Genomic DNA, 23,788 nt, shown 5'->3' with positions numbered 1-23,788 from the left:
TTCTTTCTTTCTTTTTTCTCTTTTATTGTTTTCCTTTCAATCTAGATTCCTAATGAGCTAGACAACCCACACAATTGGTCATCAACAAACTGAGGGACAATGTATTCTATTGCTGCTAAGTGTCTCACCACTGAGAGCGCAAGATAATTTTTTTTTCCTATTAGAATTTTCTCTTACTACTCTAACTTTAAAAGATAAATAGGTGTCTGGTATATGAAAACTACTGCTACTTTTTGATGGTAACAAAGCATTTGTAGAAAGGTTAATGAAGAGTAATAAATCCCAAAATAAGAGTTTCCAGCTGGAAGATCCAAAATGTGCACCTCCACCCAATTAGACAGGTTCTTTGCTAACACGTGTTACAGTGCTTGACTGGACCCATAGGTGACATACCAAGATAAGATCCTCCATAAGAAAATATTCTCAGAAATATGATGTCACCATTATAGGGTAGGAGGAGATTTGGAAGTCTGGAATCACAAATGGAAGATGTTAAAATCTTTCACTTTCTGTGACTATTACAACTGTGAAAGGTATTCTGCTAATGTACCATTTAATCATACAAAGATTCTCAAAAGGCAAATTTGAAGTAGGTAATATTTGGGGCCAGTTATGAGAGCCAGAAATGGAAACACACTCTATATGGTACCATAATTTGATAGAACAAATTTGCAGAACACTATGAAGAAAGCAGTGACCAGAAAGGAAAACCATAAAGTTGGGAGCATGTTGTCAGCAAAGTTTCAATCTGATATCCGCAGATGTCTCTCTGCCTCTAAGGCTGGATTGTCCTACTTTTGGAAAGAACCATCCAGGAGCACTGACTGATTGATGGCTCAGATTTTCCTCCCTCTTCTAACATCTGACACATCTGGACCCAGCAATGTGAATGAAGATATAAAGCATTACTCTTGCCCTTGGAACAGATTCTAAGGACTGTACCCCTCAAACAACAGCATTGTAGGAGTGGAGAATATGAGGACTAGGTCCCTGAACCAGACTTGCACCTTTAAAACAGAAAGTAGGACTGATCTCCAGATAGCTAGGTAGCTCAGTAGAGAGAATACCAGACCTGGAGTCAGGAAGACCTGAGTTCAAATTCGGCCTCAGTCACTTACTATCTGTGTGACCCTGGCCAAGTAACTTAACCCTGTTTGACTCAGTTTCCACATATGCAAAATGATCCAGAGAAGGAAATAGCAAACTACTCTGGAATCTTTGTCATGAAAACCCCAAATGGGGTCGCACGACTGAACAAGAACAAAGGACTCACCTTTGACTCTTTCCTTTTCACTTTGACCTGTATACTTTTGGTCAGAAAGGCAATATGGCATAGTAAAAAGATTGCTAGATGTAGAGTCTAGAACACCTAAACTCAAATTCTGCCTCCGATACTTGTGTGACTGAGTCACTTAACTTTTCTGATTCCTAGTTTTTTCATCTGTAAAATGGAAATGATAATACTGATGGTACTTGCTTTTGTAAAGTTCACATCTCTGCTGTCCTTAAAGCTCAATATAAATGTTATTTTTTATTATTGATCAAGGTACCCAAATTTAGCACTTCCAACCTACAGTCCTCATTTCTACTCATTGAAATCCCCAACTTTCAGTTGCTGTTCGGTTAGTTTTGTTTTTTGTTTTGTTTTGTTTTTTTCGGTTTGGTTCAGCTATTCTCTATCTTGCCTAGGTAAAACGGCAGGATTCCAAAGCATACCTATCTAGGACTACTACAAAATGTCTAGTTTGTTTTCAGCACACTAGAGGATTCACAACAAAGCAAGTTCAGAAGTATGTAGGACACTCATCTCAAATTCATTTTGACAATTCAAGGAACATTTGTCAAGTGCCCTTTGCAAACGCTGTATTAATATCTCTATAGATTATGAAGTATTCTGAGAGGAAGTGTGACTGATTTCAGTCCCTCTGACATGCATCAGATAGGATCTTTTGTCTTATGCTAGAGACTCCATAATGCATAGCCACACTATCTTTTAGTTCTGCAAGCACTCACTCATTCTGTCTAAAGTACATTTGCTTCAATGGGAAGTTTCCTGAAGCAAAGTCTGTGCTGACTTGATTAGGCCATTCTGGAATCATATGAATTGGGTAAAAATATACTTCTAATCTTAAAATAAACTTAAGATGTTTTTACACACAAATAACTCACAAAATGTCTACATTTTGGGGAAAAAAGTAGACGTTGCAATTAGTTCCCCTACAGCTATGGAAAAAATGTGGATGAGTTAAAAAAAAAGATTTTCAAAATCAGGAATGAAGAATAGCTCAGCATCGTTGGCTAATATGATGATTTGTCCCCAAGCTCTTAATGCAATGTCACTTTTTTGTAAAACAGATGAATATAAATCTTTATTGAACTTTATTTTGGAAAGGTGTTCTTTCTTTAGGGAAAAATATGCATTCTATAGATCTGAGATATACGGCTTAAGTGTCTGAAGCAACATGACATAGTGGTCAGAGAGATGACTGTGAAGCATGAGCTAGGTTCAAGTCTTGCTGTTTACACACATGGGATATGCAACCTTTGGTATATGACTTATCCTTGTTTTAGGCACTTGTAAAGATTAACATTATAGAGAAAATGCCTCTCTAGGTTGATAGAGTTTCATTCCTCATCTAGAAGTCCCTTATACCAATGAGATCAGACCTCTTAGTATCTCAATTACATATTAAGCTTTATTTTCTTTCTCTTTGGTTTTTTTTGGAAATATTGTTCTTTTTCACAACTTCACAATGTACCATACCGATAATAGGTGTTTACTTAATACCTCGGAACTGAGTTGTTGAACTCAACACTTGTAATTGACACTTCTCTCCTCCTTGATACCTTGTCTACAGCCCAGACAGTTTCAAATCAAACCATATTCTTAAAATTTTCCTCCAAACAACCTTAGAGATAGTACCTCCTGAAACACAAATCTTAAAGCATTTATTTTTCATACGAACTGCATATTCATACTACCTTCTTCCCTCATGTGCCCCAGAGGATAAAACTATAGTTATTGTAGGAACCATAATGTATTGAATGACAGTAGATTCAAATTTTAAAATTAAAGTAAGTTTGCTTCTTTATTGACTTTTCACAAATTTTCAAGGCTAAAAATTTCATTGACAATCCCAGAAGGGCTGGAAATTCTATAGCTAGATCTGTTTTACAAATAGAAATAAGGCCCATGAGTCTACAGCAGTAATGGGATTGCATAAGGCTAACCTCAGGTACATTCTTTAAACTTTGAAAAACATGGAAAGGGGACAGTCGATTTTAGTGGAGTCAGGAAATTCTCAATCCTTTAGAAGTGCCTAATCCACAGAGGACTAGAGGATAGGTGCTGGAGACCCCTATGGGGGAACAAAGAATTAATCGAACATCTGGGGATCAAGGGACCCTCCTAAATTCTCAAAGTAGTTTCTTAATTTTTTTTCATTCTGAACTGAAAAACAAGTAAATGGATCATTTCTATATACAAAGCAAAATGTAAAAAGAGGATTGTACCTGCAACAGTTTTCAGTAGTTTCTCCTTCCCTTCCCAGGCCATCAAAGTACAATGCACTTTCTTATAGAATTTAGAAAATTTCTAGAACCCTGGCAGTATTGCTATAGCAAGTTTGCATTTTGGAGCATACATTCAAGTACTATGACCTTGTTCCAACCTGTAGATTATGCTACATAGAGTGAGCAGACAGGCAAGAGAGGAGAAAAAAGGGAGAAATTTCATTGGCTTATTTGGATTAATAACCTTAGCAGAAATGAACTGCCTAGAAAATACTTTTCAGCAAAATTCTGAGTAATTCTGACAGAATGTGATGCTCACATGAGAGATGGACTTCCACTTAGATATGAGTAGAAAGATTTAGAAACAAAAGTCTGATGAAGATGGGACCAGGATTGCTCACAGGAGGGAGATCAAATGTTCAAAAGGAAATATAAGTTATAATGTGACTTCCCCTCGAGACTCACAGGATTATGAAAGCCTAACTTAATTATAGGGGGAATAGGTTATATTTTCACACCCACATACAGGATATGCCATTTTCACTCTATAGAATGGTTAAAATGGAAAGACAAATGAAGGAGCCAGTAAGAAAAGAAAGGCACCCTCTGAGTGAAAGCATCCTCTGTTTTCTCCACTATTCCACTCCATCCATTTCAGATAAAATTTCTGATTTTGCATGTTTTGCAAACTATTCCATACCATCTTACAAGCTTTTTCTGTCCCCTCAAAATGAGTTGTAATATATTTAAATAAAAAAATCTCCTCTTTCAAAATATTCAACCCACATGTAAGAAACCAAAGGAGGAGGGAAATAAATATTCCTCTTCTCATAAGATATATACCATACACCTTATTTTCTTTCTACCTCAGTGTCTTCAAATGACAGGCAATCAGGTATCCACAAACCCTGCAAGGAAGCCTCCTCCTTTCAAGGCTTGATGTCCCTGTGGGGTCGAGCTAATTACAGGTACACTTCCTCTGCACGACAGCCACACTCTGTAGTGTTGAAGGAGCAATTAATAATTGAACAAAGCTGGCTGGATTTCTTGCTCACGCTACCTCGAATTGCAAGCAGCTATTCTGTCATATAAGACAGGAAAGCATCTTCTGTGGCCGACTCCAAATAAGGCTTCCCTTTATGAGCAGAAAGAGGTGAAAGGAATACCTCTGTCCTCCTAGCTTTTGAGAGCAACAAAACCCCCTATCCCATGTTCATTATTCTATCACCATCTTACTAGGAATAAGAGCTCAGGGGTTCAAAATGAAAGAATATGATAAGGTGCTTATGTGAGTAAGATGAAAAAAAGACCAAGGAGTAGACCACGGGAATTAATACTTATTGTCAGAAAACACACACACCACATAATGAATAAATAACTACCTTTACATAGGCAAATGTAGCTGGTAGTTGGTTTAGCATGTCTTAGCGTAGTATGTAACTCAATTGTGGTCTATATTCAGAGTTATTTCCTCGGCATCCTGGAATATTTTAATATGGGATCTGTGAGAATAACATAGGAACAAACAGGCTAGTGGAGTACTACCAGATCTTAGAATGTGTATCAATCTATAGATCTCGGATGTGAGTCATCCCCAGCTCTCTTGACTGACTGAGGAGTGAATCCCTGGGTCATCTCTGAAAAGTATGGCTGTAGTCTGTGTGTGTGTGTGTGTGTGTGTGTGTGTGTGTGTGTGTGATCCAATCCAGAGTAGACCTCACCTAGCATTTAATCATTCAGCTATGATGCATCTTAAATTTTTTTAAGTCAGCTACAAAGTTGAAGTTGCCATTAGCCATAAAAAGAAAAATTCTAGAGAAAACCCCCAGAAAAACTCTGGAGAAAATCCAAATCTTAGAACCATTCTGATCTCCAGGGGAATCTTCTGGATCACAGAAGATTCAAAGTAGGCAAGATGTCTATGGTGATCTAATGTAAGGTTACCTGTCTATCTATACCAAGCACAGAAGTAGTAGGAAGTAAGGATCCTTATGGGGCATTAAACAAAGCATTTGCAATGAGTTCAGCAAAGAAGAGAGAGGGAAAAGAAATGTATTTCCTGGAGGATACAGACCAGGAAGTGCTGGTGTCACTTGTCTGTCATGCCAGATACCTACACACAATGCTACTTCTCAGAGAGTTAGGAAGCATTAAGCACCTACTGTGTGCCTGGCACTGTGCTCTTTCTGCCCATGTGACCACTAAATGATAGATTTTAATGAAGTTTGTGTGTGTGTGTGTGTGTGTGTGTGTGTGTGTGTGTGTGTGTGTTGGGCTTCTCCATTTCAAAATGGTTTGCAGTGACACAACTCCTGGGCTTCAAATGAGTTAACTTCTCCTCTTTTGCCCCATCCAACATTCTCCTGTACCCCCTTATTCATGTGGTTTTATAGGACTCAACCCAGCTCAATCCATACTTCAGTCCCACTTTGGGGTTATGCCAAAGCCAGACCAATTTACTTAGGCACTGAAATAATGCTACTTGCCACTACTGTGGCTGTGTAAGATCAAAAGGAACTTCAGAGAAAACACAAACAGAAATTACAAGCAGAAATTATAAAAACAAAGCAAAACAACACAGATCAGCAGACAGGATTCTAGATGTCTGTCCAAGACATTACATACATAGTTACCAGAGAGAGAGAAGCATCAACATCTGGGTTTTTCAAAACCGGAGTAGGGGGAGCTCCTTAAAGGCTACCCAGAGTTACCTCTGGTCAAACCACAAGACACTCTTCCAGTGAGTGAGCCCCAAGCAAAATGCTAACCTCAGAGTATATATACACTTCTTCAGGGTCAGAGGGTGTCACAACCATGCGACTCAAACTCAAGTCCTTCCCATGACTTAAGCAGGTCATCAAAGACTCCCAATTCAATCAAAGACTCTCGATTGAGACAAAGGCAAAACTCAAAGGCACTTGATTGCCTTAGCGCTGAGAAGCACTCCAAAACAAAAGACAACAAAAAGTCCCACTTTACTTGCCATTACAGGCACTCACAGAGATCCTGTACTTTCAGTAACTGCACAAGACTAACAGAACAAGACAACCAGGCTTCTGTATGCTATTTAGCATGCTGTCCAGCTAACATTAAAGGACCACTAAGCCCTTTGAAGGTAGTTTTGCTATTTAGGGTAGGGACTAAATTTAGTCACAACATAAAGATATTGACCAAAGTTGTGTGAACATGAAGACCAAAGAGTCAACTAGAAGTATGTTTCATTATGGGGTCTTCAAATTATATGGGAAGTCTGGAGAGATTACTGTTGTATTCACAAGGACTGAAGTTCTATAGTGTTAGTTGTTTTGATGTGATTCTGCCACTGGACTTTGCTTAGTTTATATGAAAAGAAAACTTTAAATATTGCCTGGGGATATCCGTTGATTACTCTCTGAGAGAAAATTACATGGCTATATATTTAATCTTATTTTTAACATAATTCTCTCCCTGAATTATTGGCCATGATTTGAAATCCAAATTGTAGACTAGTGAGCTGGTTATTTCAGGCTCCCATTACTTAATCATATTGCAAATTCTTCCAGGCACCCTGAGAAGACTACTTATGAGATATGAATACAGAGTGGCAATAGAGAGGAAGCCAGTCATCCACAGGGCACATTCTTTGAATGTGGCCATCACCTGAATCTAATTCAATTAGCGTTTGCCTAAAATGATGCCATGCAGATGTTCAGTGTTTTGCCAGTCCTCTAAAATTAAGGTTTGAAATCCTCTCCCTCAGGTACCGGAGAGGTACTTACCAGTTGGTGTGAGGTGCCTCCAGGTGATGACCGGCTCAGGACGACCATTTGCCATGCAGACCAGGGTCACATTGCTTCCCTCATTCACAGTGACGTCTGAGGAGATGTTGGAGATCTTTGGTGGAACTGAGAACACAAAAGTAAATAGCTTATGTTCACTTCAGAGAAGGACACTGAGAATACTTAAGACACATTATGGGGCAGCACCAGAGAATGAGGGGGCAGCTAGGTGGCATAGTGAATAGACTGCTGAGCTTGGAGTCAGGAAGACTCATCTTCTTGAATTCAAATCTGACCTCAGATACTAGCTGTGCAACCCTGGGAAAATCATTTAACCCTGTTTGCCTCAGTTTCTCCATCTGTAAAATGATCCAGAGGAGGAAATGGCAAACCACTCCAGTATCTTTGCCAAAAAAAAGGCGGCAGTGGGGGAGGTTATGGAGAGTTGGACACAATTGAAAACAGCTGAACAGAGATACAAAGAATGATGGGCTAGGAGTCAGGAGATTTAGGTTCAACTCTTAAAACATCTTCCCACATCTTTTATTCCCATGGGGAAGCTAAGTGGCTCAGTGGATAGAGTACTGGTCTGGGTATCTGGAAGACCAGGGCTCAAATCCAGCCTTAGACGCACACTAGCTTTGTACCACTGTGCCAGTCACTTACTCTCTGCCTTAGTTTTCTCAACTGCAAAATAAAAATGGCACCTACTTTCCAGGGTTGTGAGGATGAAATGTTTGGAAAGTGCTTAATCCAGTGCCTGGCATATCATAGGTACTCAATAAATGCTCATCCCCATCCGTCTTCTCCCCATTCTATCTTCTGTATCACACAGAGAACAATCTTTCTTTTATATATATATATATATCTGGTTATATGCTCAAAATTCTTCAGTGGCTCCCTATCGCCTGCCAAGTATCATTCAAAGTATTTGGTCAGGCATAGTATCCTATGTAATCTGGCATCATCCTGCTTTTCCACTTATCCCATGTTATTGCTGTGTGCGTAATTTATGCTCCAAACAATTTAGATTAGTTCTGTCCTCTCTGCTTTTATAGTCATGTTTTGTTGATGCTATTCCTTTTACTGACTTCCCATAAATTATCTCTGCCTGTTGAACTCCTGTCTATTCTTTTGAGACCCCCCAAAAAACACTCTGCACCCCATAAATACCTTCCCTGGTCTGCCCAATCAATAATAAGCCTTGACCTTCTCAGACTTGTTATTGCATTCCATTGACATTCTCTCCATCCTTGTGGGTGTACGTGTACATACACATTTGTACATACATACGTATTTCATATGTATACCTTTCTTGTGCAATGATAATGCATTAATGTGAATTTTATATACATATATCTATATCTATCCACACACACATGCATACACACACATATATATGCATATATATACACATATGTGTATATGTATATATGTGTATGTGTATATATACATATGTATACATATACACACATATATGTATATAAATAAAATCCGTCTTACTTCAATTCAATTCTACATTTTTTCCAGCACAAACATTGGGTCTTGTATCATCATGAGCATGTACCACAGAGACCTCCATAAAGTAAATAACAAATATTTCCTTCTTTAATGGAATATTGCTCCAGGCCCTGACCTTGTCTATCTTCATGTAGGCATCTTAGACAAGTCACTTTACATCCCAGGGCCTCCTCATAGGTAATAATGGGCTATCGGACAATGTGAGCTCTAAGATGATTTCTAACTGGCATTCTACGATGCACTTATCCACCCAGCTGGAATTGGCCAGTTTGGGCTAAGAGTTTATCACAGCTGAATAAAGTGCATTGTTGGAGAAAGAACCACCTTAGGGGTCTGGGCCTATTGCTTTTAAGAAGTTTGTTTTCATCAGCTTGCCAAATCCCAAAGCACTAACAGTAATCCGTCAATTTCCCACTATAGTTATTACTCGAATCTATCTGACTAGCATGGGGTAGTGTAATGGACAGGTCCCAGCTCTGCTCTAATAAGGATGAGTTCTGTGTAGGATAATGGAAAAAAGTAACTTTACACAGCTGAAGAGCCCAATTTCTTATTATTGATTTGTACCTAGATTTATACTACCTAGAAGAAAATGGAACCATAAGCCAACCTTTCTTCCACATGTTGACAAAGAAAATAGTATAAACATCACATTTAATGCCTTGTAGTATTTTCTATCCTTCTGTCCTGTCACCTACTTACTTCTAATCATATATCTATGGATCCAGATCTACACACACATAGATACATGCATGTATATCCAGTTCCTCAATATACACATGTATGCATATATACACAGACATATAGATGTACATATACAGACAATATATGCGTACGTATTTATATATAAAGACATATGTACATATATACACACGTGTATGCATATACATATATACATACACATATATGTATTACATACACACATACAAGGATGGAGAGAATGACGATAGAATTTAGGAATTCAATAGCGGGGAATCTTAAAATTTTTCTTACCCTCTCAACATTTGAGGCCTCATAGAGTCGTACATGAAAAAAAAAATCCTCTGCCTTTCTTAGCACAGAGAAAATAGATTGAAAAATCATTCTATCCCTGCAAAATATCCATTAGAAGATAGTGATGGTCCACGGGTAAACATCCAGCAAAGGGAGGGGAAGAAGAGGATAGCTGTTTTAACCTTAATATCTAGGATGCCTTTCATAATAGATTTTAAGATATTAAAACTAGATATTAAGACTGTATATTAAGGCTCATAGATATTAAGACTATGTAGCATTTTGGATTGAGTGCTGGAATTGGATTTAGAAAGGCCTCTGTTTTAAGACCAGCTTTTGACACTAGCTGTGTGACCATGGCCAACTCACTTAACCTCTCTGACCCTTGGGAACTATCTAGAACTTTAAGTCATATATAATTGTGATTTGCCTAGTTAGAAGAAATTCTCCCACACAGAAGTCCTTGAGGATGATGGTATATTTCAAAATCAAGTTACAGAACTAAACGTTGGCACTAAATAGCAATCATTTCTTTCACAGGAAAGATATATAGACATATAATCAACCCAGCACATGTGGGAGATGCAGCCATCTCTGAGCTGTAGCTTACATGGAAATATAGTAATAATAGCTTTACATGTATCTGTATACACACATATCTCTATCTAGCTAGCTATTGCACAGTTTTAACGTTTTCAAGTGATGTTTACAAGTATTATCTTATTTGATCTTCATAAAAATCCTGGGAGATAGGTACCTTTATTACCCTATTTTACAGATGAGGAAGCTAAGGCAAGCAGAGGTTAAGTGAATTGCCCAGGGTCACAGAGATAGTAAGCATATGCAACAGGATTTGAACTCGGGTCTTGTTGATTTCAGTCCCAGTGCTCTAGCTACTGCACCAAAATATGAGATAAAATATAAGTACTTTGTAAATTATAAAGGGCTATTTAAATGCTAACTATTATCAAGGGTGAAACAACAATTCATACGTTGCTTTTAATGAAAAAAATAAACACAAATTAAAACTTGCAAAACACCTATCTCTATCCAAGAGAATAATGGATTCTCATAGCTGTCAGGTAATTTAAAGGTTATTTTGTTCAATCTATAACCCAAATTGACAACATTAAGACATTAAAATTTTCAAGGCACTTTCACATACATTGCATTTTTATCTTTATAACACTTCTGAGAGACAGACATGATCAAGACTATTTCACAATATGGAAACAGAAACAGAGAGCTTACCAGGGGTGGGGAACCTGTGGCCTCAAGGCCACATGTGGCCTTTTAGGTCCTTGGATGTGACCTTTTGACAGAGTCCAGGTTTTTTAGAATAAATCCTTTTATTATGGGGATTTGTACTGTGAAGTTTAGATTCAGTCAAAGGACCAAACTTGAGGACCTAGAGGGCCCCAAGTGACCACAAGGTCACAGGTTCCCCACCCCTGGACTAAGCAATTTGCTCAGGATTGCACAGCTATGTAATGACAGAACTGAGAAAAGAGGTCTCCTGTACTTAGGCCAATGTTCTGTCCCCTATGACACTACATGCCCTAATTCATTTAATCATTTGTTCATTCAACAAGAAGGAAATCAAAAGCCTCAAAAAACCACCTTAGCAAACAGCTGATCTTTCCAAGCAAAGAAATATGTAAACCAACAGCAACACAACTTTAGCTTATAAATTAATTTGAAAAATTATAGAAGAGTATGTTGGAAAATTATGTACAGTGTTGCTTTATACCATAGTAAAAAGCAGTAGTGGGCTGTGGGGGGAGGACAACTTTTTAGAGAGCTGGGTTCAAAGTCTGGGAAAATTACCTAACAATCAGAGCTGTTCAAAAGTGGAATGAGTTGTCGAAGGATCTTGTAGGTTCTTCCCCGAAGGTCTTCAAGCAGAGGCTGGACACAGTTGTTGGGTACATCATATTCCTTTGATATACACGTTAGAGTAGCTGACTATCACCCTTTCTGATTCTCCTTAACGCTAGTGCCTTCCCTTTGGTGGTTATCTTCAATTCATCCCATGTATAAATCTTGTTTCTATGTAGTTGTTTTCATATTATTCTACCTATTAAACTGAGGGACGGACTGTCTTCTGCTTTCTTTTTGTCCCCAGTGTTTAGTGCAGTGCCTGGCACATAGCGTTGTCATTGGTGAGTTATTTCATTCATGTCCGACTCTTCATGACACCATTTGGGATTTTCACAACAAAGGTACTGGAAAGATTTGCCATTTCCTTCTTCAGCTCATTTTACAGATGATGAACTGAGGCAAACAGGATTAAGTGATTTGCACAGGATTACGCAGTTAATAAGTGTCTGAGGCCAGATTTGAACTAAGGAAGATGAGTCTTCCTGATTCCAAGCCCAATGCTCTATCCACTGCACACCTAGGTGCCGTTGTTCGATAGTAAGTACTTAATAAAAGCTTGCTGATTTATTGAAAGTCCACTGAGAACCATTGCAACTCTCAAAGTTGGTAATCCAATGATTCTGTAAAATAAGATTATTGTTTTGGATTCACCAATAGATTAATATTTCTCACCCCATTCATTTCCCATTTTACTTAATACCTTGATCTCATCTTGTGACAAAGGCTCACATACTGAGAATTTAAGGAACTGAGGAAGGATACCAGCTCTGCCACAAGCGTATCACTCAGGTAGAGTTGAGCTTATTTCCCAGAATCATTGGATTACCAACTTTGAGACCCTGTGGAATTCACCCTATTTGCCTCTATTTCCTCATCTGTAAAATGAGCTAGAGAGGGAAACAGCAAATCACTCCAGTATCTTTGCCAAGAAAACTCCACATGGGGTCACAAAGAGTCAGATATGACTGAAAATGACTAAATAATAACAATAAAAATATTGTTTGCTTAAAACTAAGGCAAGGAGGTCTATATACTCATAAATATAATCAAGTGGCCAATTCCTTTCTTCTTTTTGGCATCACAGTCACTTTTGTTTGTCAATGGGAAGTTGAACAGCATAAGATCCCTTCATGAGAGACTTGGGTTTTAAGACCTACAAGACATTGCCTGAAGCAAGCACTGGAGAGATAATGAAGTATAATGGAAAAATATTCACTGTGGAGTAAGAAGAATTAGGTTTACACCTGGCTATGCTTATATTTACCTGTGTAACCTTAGCCAAGTAATTTTATGTCTCCAGACTTCAGGTTCTAAATCTACAAAATAAGGTGGTTGGACTAAATGATCTCTACAGTATTTTCCAGCTATAAATTTATGAAAATATGTTTCTCATTTCCATGAGCCTAAAAGAAGAAGGGTAGGTGGTACAGTGATACAGGTGGGCCTGGAATCAGGAAGACCTCATTTCAAAGCCAGATTCAAACAATGTCAGCTGTGTGACCCTGGACAAGTCACTTAACCTCTGTCCACCTCAGTTTCCTCTTCTATCAAATGAGGATAATAAAGGCACCTACTTCCCAGGGTGTTGATGTGAGGATAAAATAAGATATTTGCAAAGTACTTTGCAAACACTAAAGCTGTATGTAAATGCTACTGCAACTACTACTACTACGATCACGATGATGACGACTACGACTATGACTACTACAACTACTACTACCACTACTGACTACTTCTATTACTATTATAAATCTGGGTTCCAAATCTTTTTAAAATGAGCATAACTATAACTCAATATTTCAATGAATCTATTATTATATGGATGTGGGTACAATCGATCCATGCCTTTTCATCCTGTGAGCTTCTTGGGTGTGTTGTTCCACAAATCTTCCTTAAGAGATACACCCAAAATGCTGGAGGCTAAGTCTTTTAAAATTCAAGTGACATAAAGCAGCATACAACTTGTTCATCCACTATCACTGAGCCTCAGTTATCATGGGCCTAAATCTTTTTCCAATCAGACATTTTCTAGAAATCTTTTATATTGCTTCTTGTGTGCATATTATAATCGGTGATTGGGTAATGTTACTGGCCAAGATGGTTAAATGTTATTTTTTTTTAATCAAAAGAGTAGCTATTGAAAAATGGATTTTCCATTTTTTTGATTAAGCATTTTTAAAATTTTTAAAGCATAATGATAGCTGTAATTTAATACATAGGTGTATTATAGTTTAAAATATAAAGAATTGGGAATATAATTCTAATTATACATTAGATGATACAATGTATTCTTTTAAATTATTTGTAAAAAGGTTGAAACGGGTTTTTATATATTTCTAGCTCATTTTCTCTCTCTCTTTCTTAACCCAATGTTCTCAAAAGTTAATGCCAGGCCAATATTTAACCTTAAAGATGATGGCATATGGTATAGGCATCACCATCATACTACCACAATAAATTCCATGTCTAAGGCTAAACTATTCAAGAAATGACAATGTTTTGAAGTGAGTCACAATAGAGAAACGGCAGAAAAATCTCAAATCATTAGAGATATCTATAATGATGATATAGTTTATAAAGACAAATACTAGTAACTCTTCCTCTAGTCTAATTCATTTTAAATGGCAAAACTGGCAAATTTGACCAAGATACACCTGTCAAACTAGAGAGCATACAGGGAAAAATGACCAAAATGGTAAGGACTCTACTAAATTTTATCATCTAAGAATGGTTAAAGTGCCTGGGCATACTTAATCTGCAAACTAAGGAAAAAAAAATCTTAGTATCTATCAATGTGAAAGGGTGTTTTATAGAAGAGGGAATATTTTTTGTACTGTGTTGCTCCAAAAGGCAGGAGTGGCACCAGGAAGGTACATTTTCACTCAATATGTGAAATAAATTACTATCAACTCAATCAGTACAATAATGGAATGGAATATATCATAGGTTCTCCTATTACCAGTATTATTCATGCAAAGGCTGGATGACCACTCTTGGGAATAGTGTAGATGGATACCTAAATTGTGGGTAGAGAATGAGTCTGTTCTAGAAGATCTTTAAAATTTCTTCAAACAACAAGACTATGATTCTCTGAATAAAAAAGTATCAAAATACTTTTTTGATTGTTTTGTGATTCATATTTATAAACAAAATAATTAAGTAAATAATTCAAGTATCTATTCTAAAGTATACAATAATAATTAAAGACCTTTAATATCCCTAACACTTGTCTAATAACTCATTATGAATCTCTGATGGCATAGTTGGTAGACTGCTAGACTTATAGTCAGTAAGATTTGAGTACAAATTCTGCCTCAGTTATTTATTAACTGTGTGACTCTGGGCAAATGGTCGTTGGCTTCAGTTCTTCATCTCTAAAATGAGGGGGTGTATTACATGATCTCTCTGGTCCCTTCCAGCTTTAATACACGATTTTATGATCCATGAATTGACATTTAATACTTCTTTAACCTATGTGTTCTTTTCCATGTATTTGGCATCAAGATTTCCATGTTTTCTACTCATTCATTTTCTTTTCAGGGTGATCCAGTGATCCAAAATGAATTATACATAATTGATTCTTATGGAATTAAGTCCTAGTTTTAGTTGTCTTCAGGTGTGACATGATCAAAACTTTTAAAAGATAATATATTATTATACGATATTATGTAGTAGCACAAAAGTTTTAAAACCATTAAACAGTGTTTCCTTCATGCCATGTACAAGTTAAACCATTCTCTAAAACTAGAACAGATGATAACAACACCTAAAACAATAACAACATTTATATTGAATTTTAAGGTTTCAAAGCTTTTTACAAATATTATCTTATTTTATCCTTGCAACAGCTCCGGAGGTATTGCCCTTATTTTACAAATGAAGAAACTGAGCCAGATAAAGGTTAAATGATCCCATACGTGATAAGAGTCTGAAGCCTCATTTGAACTCAGGTCTTCCTGACTCAAGGCCCAGTGCTCTATCTACTGTATCCCCTAGCTGCCTAAATGATGGTAATAATAAAGGATTAACACAACAAAATGAGCCTATGAATATTATTGTCTCACCCCACAGCAATAACAATATTAGATTATTGGATTTAGAATAAGGAGTGACCACAGAGATCATCTAGTCCAACAAAGATGAGGCCCAGAGAGCTTGAATAATTTTCCCAAGGTGACATGGTCAGGTCCTTAAATTCCAAACCCAGGGCCCTCTTCAGCACACCATGCTGCTTTTCTATTAAAAAAATAAAAAAAAGTTCTACTTTATTTCTATGTCTGGTAATACTCAACTTATTTGCTTTCAGATCCTCTTACTGCCAAAGGATTGTAGGTAATTACTATCATCATGAATAATTAACCATTAAGATTATAATAATAATAAATCATTCAGAAGGCATTTATTGAGGTATCTGCCCATGGGGATATAGTAGCTGATATTTCAAGCTCTTTAGTCAACATGTAGAAAGAAATTATCTTAGACTTTGCTTTCTCAAAAATGCCATAGTGCTGAGCAAATGCCCCTAAAAGGCAATTTTTTCTAAATGTTTTTGATTCTAGATGATATTGTGTTGATTCTGTGAAATCTCAGAAAATTGTAGGATTTGTTCAAGTTGACATAATTATTCAAGAGAGATTGGCATATCAACCCACTTAGGGAAAAACTGAATCAAGGATTCCTATTATCCAGACTATGACAAGTAGTTGGGTGAGAAGCCTCTCAAGTCAGCCCATTATTCCTGTGCTCACAGGATTGGATCCTGAAGATGGGATCAGAGCCCAATAGATGGCAGAAAACAGGGCAGATAGTAGCTGGGAAATAGTGCAGTGGTTTCAATGATTACAAACCACTCTCTGACATGAACACCCATCTTTTTAATATCAATAGTTTTCTGGTGAAACGATATGGCTGCAAATTGCAGAACACCACAATCCCCAAAGAATCAAAATTGTGGTCAACATCAGAAAAAATGCCTTTCTTCCATGATATTTTGAATTAAGAAATGGCACAAGTCATCATTCAGGGAATAGGTTGTGAGAAAAGAAGATGGGTTAATCATGTATGGAGCTCAAGGGATAAAATAATGACAGCCTGAACACCTTAGAAGTACATAATAAATGCCAAAGGACCTAGGGGAAGGCCTCCCATATTTGAGAATCTCAGTGGAGTCTTTATAGGAGTGTGTAGGCACTATTTGTAAACAATGATAAAGTGTGGATGGGTTACTTAGTGATGTCATTGGAAGAAATACCAACGTTGAAAACATCAAGCATCCACTGAAACAAAAGTCAGTACTGAAATGCAACACCTGAGGTGAACAGACATTGTAAGTTAAAATTCTGGGGTGTCAGATAAGGAATTAAACTGTGTTGCCTTTACCATGATTAAAAAATTAAATAGTTTTATAAGGCTTGCTCTTTGCCCTTATGCTATTTCCCAAAATTCAGGGACTCTGTGGTTTAATATTTAAAGCCACGTTGCTCACAGTAGTACCAGAATGGGCCATATATTTGGACCTCTTCTTCTCCTCATTCAGATACCTGCATTAGTTTCCATTGCCTTGTTGTTGTGGTTTTTCATGTGGACACCACAGTCCATCTAGGAATGTTACAATCTGAAATAGGCATTTTGGAAAGGCTTTTCACAGGGAAAAGGAACTTTGAGAGTGAAGATAGCTTAGGGAGAAGAGAAAATATTGAATCTGAAGATAATCTGAGGGTCAATAAATACTATAGGTTGTAACTATGAGAGTATATTGTAGGTCATTAGTAGCACCTATATGTACAAGATCCTGAGCTAGATGCCATTACAGTCTATTAATAATTCACTTCAATTAAAAAATGTACTAAGTACCTACTTACTCTTCTACAAGGCACTGAATTAGGAGCTGGGAGCACAAAGACAAAAATAAAATCATCCTTGACCTCCATGAAAATACATATTACATGTAATAAATAATAATGACCTATACAGACAGTGGAGGAGAGGCTGAACAAGTACATACATAAAACATCTTTTCACCTTCCCAAGTATTTCTTGCTTCTATGATGTTAACCATGACCTACGTCGGTTATAGGAGCACAGGCTTTGGACCTGCGAGTGGTCATTAGCAGGCTAGAGATGAGAAACCTAAGACTGAGAAAGGCAAAGCTACTTAAGCAAACTCCTTCTGAAATGTACAAGAGGGTCAACACCCCTGGAAAGTGGCTGCTATTATTATCATCCCCATTTTACAGATGTGGAAACTGAGGCAATCAGGGGTTAAGTGACTTGCCCAGAGTCATGCAGCTAGTAAGTATCTGCGGCTATATCTATCTTATAGACCAAAGAGACTCTTCCCAGTCATTATTACTGCATTTATGGATATGGGCTGTCCTGAGCAATCTGAAGTGATACCCCTCTACTTTACTGCAGTTCTGGAAGCCTCATGAATGCTACAGGAAGTCAAGTTGAGAATAAAGCAAGCCTTAGAGAACTGGTCCAAACTTTAGCTGCAGTTAAGAGTATGGAGCTGCGAAAGTGTTTGCTTCTGGATCAGGTATATTGAAGAAATCGCTGAGTAAGGGAAAGAATTATAAACAATAAAGTTGCTCATGACCTTGGAGATTATCTGCTCTAACTTTAACCACATTTTTACAGGTAAGGAAGTTGAGGCCCAGAGAAAACAAGTGACTTGGCCAAGCACTTCCAGCAAGTAAATGTCAGAGACAAGACCCACGCAGGTTTCTGAGCAATGTCAAATTATCTAATAAGCACACCAGACTCTCATGTGTCCAGAAGCCTCCAAGATTAGCAGAAGCAAGCATTGAGCCCAAGTCCTTGCCATTCTGACCTGGACAATTTTCCCTTCCTTCCTAGTATTCTGGGACAGAGTAGGAGAGAGAGGGGAGAAACAGAGTAATATATCTCTCCCACCCTTGCATCCTTCCCTGGCTGAATTCTGCATTTACTCACTTGAACACTAGAGAAAGGAAGATAGAATTCTAACAGTGGTGGGTGGTGATTATAGGCAAGGCACAGATACCTTCTACAATATCCAAAATTGGGAGAAAAATGAGGAAAAGTGAGAACTGGGGGCCATCCATCTTGCCTCAGCCATTTAGTTTTAGGCAAAGAAGTGAGGACTCATTTAATTTTAATCAGAACAAGTGTGGGAGGGAGAAACAAAGTGGAAAGGTGAGCAGTGACTTCTTAAAATGACCTAGTTGGTTCTTGGGTGGGGGAGGTAGATATAGAGGAAGATAGGATTTTTTCCTATCAATTCAGAATCTCTCTCCTTCAGTAACCTTATTTTAAATTCTAATGTTAATAATTAAATTCCCTAAGGTTATAAGAAAGCAAGCCTTTAACCTGAGTTGCTAACCTCTACAAGTTAATTTCCCGTAGGGCCCCAAGTAAGAACCAAAGGTATGGCAGAGGGAGAGAAGATTGTTGCATGGGCCTTGATGGCCATTGCTTTTGCATCGCTGCCGTCTGGGTGTGTTGGAAGGATCCTGGAGATAGGAGTCAGGATATACATGCTGAAGTGAATCTCAATTCTGCCCCTAAGTAGATGTATACGACTGGACAATTCACTCTATCTTTCTGGTCCTTAATTTCTTTATCTGTAAAATTAGAGGTCTTTGAATCCTAGCATTCTACAATTCTCTAAGTTGTAGTTTATGAAGCTTATTTTATTGTCCTCTTTCTTAGTCATGAGCACTTATTAAGCATTTACTGTGTTCCAGGCCCCACTCTAAGCTCTGGGGATACAAAAAAAGGCAAAAACATAGTTCCAGGCCCCAGTGGGTTCAAATTTTAAGGTCATATAACAAGAAATGGTGACATTAATCAGGTCTTATAAAAATAACTTCTCTATTACCTCTAAAAGAGTGGCTCTCTATTGTCTTATAAATAAAATAGAAATTTTTCAGTTTAGAATTTAAAGCCCTAAAAACACTGGCTCCTTTGTCAGGCTTTTTCACATTATTCCAATCAAACTGACCTACTTGCTGTTCCTCAAACTAGACATTTCATTTCCCTACTGAGGGTTTTGCACAGTTTGTCCCCCATGCCTGGAATATTCGCGTTACTTACCTCAGGCTCTTAGAATTCCTGGCTACCTTCAAACTCAGCTCCCATGCTTACTACTGCCTTTGCAAAGCCTGAATTGGTTCAGACATTCCAGAAAACAATTTGAAACTATACCATAAGTCACTAAATGGTACAAAACCATTATTCCCTGAGCTGTTACTCACCCTTTTACTAATTATCTATATATTTACTTATGTACATGAATGTAAGATCTTTAAAGGTAGGTACAATTTTCTTTTCCCTTTTCCTTCCTTCCTTCCTTCCTTCCATCGTTCCTTCCTTCCTCCCTTCCCTCCTTCCTCTCCTCTCTTCCTTCCTCCCTCTCCTCTCCTCTCCTCTCTCCCTCCTCTCCTTTCCTTCCTTCCTTCTTTCCTTCCTTCCCTCCTTCCTTTCCTTTCTTCCTTCCTCCCTTTCCTTTCTTCCTTCCTCCCTTTCCTTTCCTCTCCTCTCCTCTCCCCTCCTCTCCTCTCCTATCCTCTCTTTCCTTACTTCCTTCCTTCTCTACTCTAGTGCCCAACACAGTGCCTTGCATATAATAAAAGAAATACTTAATGCTTTTTGGATTAGACTCCGTTGGGAATAACAAAAAAAAATTAGAAATGGTCAAGAATTTCCTTGTTCCTCTGGATATCTCTCAGCCCAGAAAAGAGTCATTGAATTTCTTCATAATCTTGAAAACTTTATAGTTAATTAAAAGACCTGGGATGTGATTTGGTCTCCCAGGAGAAGGCAACAGCCTGGTTCTAACCTGAACATTCATGGCAAGCTTCAGGGGTCTACCATACCACTATTATGGCTTGAACCCCATTCTGGGAGTATTCAATAAACCCTGCACAATGCCCACTTAGTGGTTTCTCCTGTGTATACCTTTGTTAAGTAGAAGCAAAGGGAATCATGCTGATTATGCCCATAGCTGGGGAGACTACTCAGTAGGTCAGTGGCAAAGGTAGGAAAAGAACTAAAAAATAACTTATTCCCCTTAATTTAATAATAGATTTCCCAATTAATCTTGACATATTTTGCTGTGGTAGGAAAAAACAAAACAAAATACTCGATTTAAAGTCCAAAGACCTGTGTTCAAATCCTACTCCAACAATAATACTTATCATTAACAATTATTATAAATGTCTAATTGTTATTAATTACTAATAATAATAACTAGAATTTATATAGCACTTCAAGGTTTACCAAACTCTTTACATGTATTTTCTCATTGGAGTCAAAATAAATCCTGAGAGATGGTAGTTGCTATTATCTACATTTTTACAGATGAGGAAACTGAGTCTAATAGATATTAAGTGACTTTCTCAGGATCACACAGCTACTAAGTGTCTGAGGTAAGGCTTAAACTTAAGTGTTCTGGACTCCACATCCAATACTCTCTCCAGTTCACCACATATTTGCTGGGTATCCATAGGCAAGTCAGCTGCCCTCTCTGAGTCTCGGTTCACTTATGTGTAAACTGGGGATAATAATACTTACATAATTTACTTCCCAGAGTCATATTGAGGAGAGCCCATTGTAAACTTTAAAGTATTATATAACTGTGAGTTACTATCACTTTGGAAAAATATCCAGATGCTAATTTAACAGATGGAAGAAAATTTCTGTTTACCCTTTGTACAAGCAAGTTCTCCTTGTGATTATTGATTCTTGAAGAATTAAGCATTTGCTGCTGCCCACACCAACAGCAGATGGTGTCACCATTTGGCAGGAATGTAGTGCCCTGAAGTAGGAGGCTCAGAAATATCAAGTTACCCTCAGTAGATGGCAGGTAGTGATTGGTTAAATTCCAAGGCCTGGGGGTATGTTGGGGGGTGGGGGAAGAGCTGAATGCATCATGTAACAAGAGAGAAGGAAATAAACACATTTTCCCATTGGTTATTTAAAAAAAATCTTTCAATGTGAAAGGAAATTGGCTGGCAGAAACTCCCTGGGCATAGATGAAAATTTGACTTGACTTGCCAATCTAAGAGACCCATTTCTCATCCCAGGAGGGCCACATTTTATAAGACTGTTTGGCCCACCTTAAATCATAATATATTCTTAAAAGCTGTAAAGATACCCCACAGATATTTAAAATAATTCTTTTTCTGCATTATTCTTGAAGATGATTTCAATGCTGATCTTTCCAAGAGATGGAGACATTCAGTGTGCCCTATAGATCAGTTGCTTTAGTCATTAGGTGAAAATATGAATGGCTAGCCTTTATATCAAAAACAGAAAAGTCTTTTGAAGGAAGGAGTAAATTATCATGTTAGGCCAGGGGTTCATAACCTTTGTGTGTGTGTGTGTGTGTGTGTGTGTGTGTGTGTGTGTGTGTGCCATGGAGTTCTTTCAAGAATAAGTTTTTTAAATGTTTAAAACAAAATATATAGGATTACAAAGGAAATCAATGCCTAAAAGCATTTTTAACAAGCTTATGGACCCCAGGTTAAGGATGTCTAGCTTGGGGAAAATATTATAGAATCATTCTACAAGCATTTATTAAGCATCTACTATGTTTCAGGCACCAATAAGTTAAAGAGAAAAAATAAAGAAGGCCCTGATCTCAAGCAGCTTTAGAGAATGAATCTTTAATTCATATAAACCTCTGAGTGAGAAGATGACTCAAAGGTCATCTGGTCCAACTTCTACCTATGTAAGAATTCCCTCTACCAGAAAGGGAGAAGGGGAGATGAAAGAGCAAAGAAGAGAGTATAAAATGGTCTAGAGAACAAATTCTTGACTATTTAAAATGTATAAAGGCAGTCAGGCAGCCTCTTTTTTTTTCCTTTTTTGATTCTGTTAGCCAGGAGGTCATCAAGGGAACAACAAAAAGAAAGAAATATTTAATGTAAAAATACTTAACACGAATGCACATTTTCTAAGTATTTTACTGGTATTCCCATTTTGCATATGAACAACCAGAAAGCCAGAGAGACAAAGCCAGAAAGGGTCAAAAAAACTGGTATTACTGACTTCAGTCTCATATTGCTTGCCAAAATTCTATTTCCTAGTTATCTTCCTGATAAAAGCCTTCTTTGTGTATAGGGAAGAGAGAAATAGAGAAGGGGATGGATACTAAGAGAAGTAAACTGGTGTAAATCCAGCCACCCCTGGAACAGAATACAATGAGAATAATAAGAAGGCTTTTCTGTCATAGTTCAAGAACAAAGAAGATGGTCTATTTAGTAGAAATAGGATTGACACAGCGGCTCTCCTAAATTATTCCCTCAGCTAGTCCCTGCTCAAGAGATAGCAGGGATTATCCCAAACCACAGTTATATAGAATGTGGAACAGTTCCTACCATTTACATTGAAACTGATGTCTGGGCCTGATTCGAATAAGTCTGATGCCAATTACCGTATTTCAAAAACTGTACAGCATGATAGCAAATGCAGTCATTGCTGCAGAAAGAAATGTAAGTAGAAGACAGAAAGAATTCCTGTTGCTTTTGTAAGCCATCCAGAAAGCTCAATTTGATTTCAAAATTATTTGTTAAGGTCTACTGTGTAAAAGGTGAGAGGCAGCATGGCACATTAAACAGAGGACTAGAGTCAAGAAGACACTTGCGTAAATCCTGCCTCTCATACACTGTACATTAGCCTGGTAATATGGACAAATAATTTAATCTCTTGCTTCCCCTAGGTAACTGACTAGGACTATAACTTACTGATGAGTTACTTTTCTACACTGGTGGAGGGAATTTCCACAACAGAAATCCCCAATAGGATGCTTGTACTCATACATGTTGGGAAGCCCCAACTCCCTCTCTACCCTCAAAGAGTGTAAGGCATTATGTTGGGAACATGGTGGCTGTAAAAAGGCAAAAATCAAAGGGCCCCAGTCCCTGACCTCAAGGAGCTCACATTCTCACTGGAGATGGTGACCAGCTTCCGAAACTGAAGAATTCATGTTGACTGTCTCTGCCTTGACATGATCAGAGGCAGGGGCACATCAGAGTTAGTGTATAAAGAGCTAGCCTCTGAGTCAGTAAGACCTGGGTTAAAGTCTTGCCTCCGCCACATACCCGCAACAAACTTACTTAATTCCTCAGTGTCTCCAG

General features: G+C 37.7%; 1 protein-coding gene across 2 annotated transcripts in view; it reads right to left on the bottom strand.

The window, feature by feature from the left end:
• LOC118840108 (limbic system associated membrane protein) overlaps positions 1-23,788 on the bottom strand; it is an 837,829-nt gene that overhangs the window by 246,076 nt on the left and 567,965 nt on the right. For both annotated transcript variants that reach the window (XM_036747612.1, XM_036747613.1), the window contains exon 3: positions 7,272-7,397. In XM_036747612.1, coding sequence (XP_036603507.1) covers positions 7,272-7,397 — 126 coding nt within the window. The remainder of the gene's footprint in view (positions 1-7,271; positions 7,398-23,788) is intronic.

This window comes from Trichosurus vulpecula, chromosome 2 (genome assembly GCF_011100635.1).
Source record: "Trichosurus vulpecula isolate mTriVul1 chromosome 2, mTriVul1.pri, whole genome shotgun sequence".
NCBI lineage: Eukaryota > Metazoa > Chordata > Mammalia > Diprotodontia > Phalangeridae > Trichosurus > Trichosurus vulpecula.
This window is presented reverse-complemented; position numbering and strand designations above follow the sequence as displayed.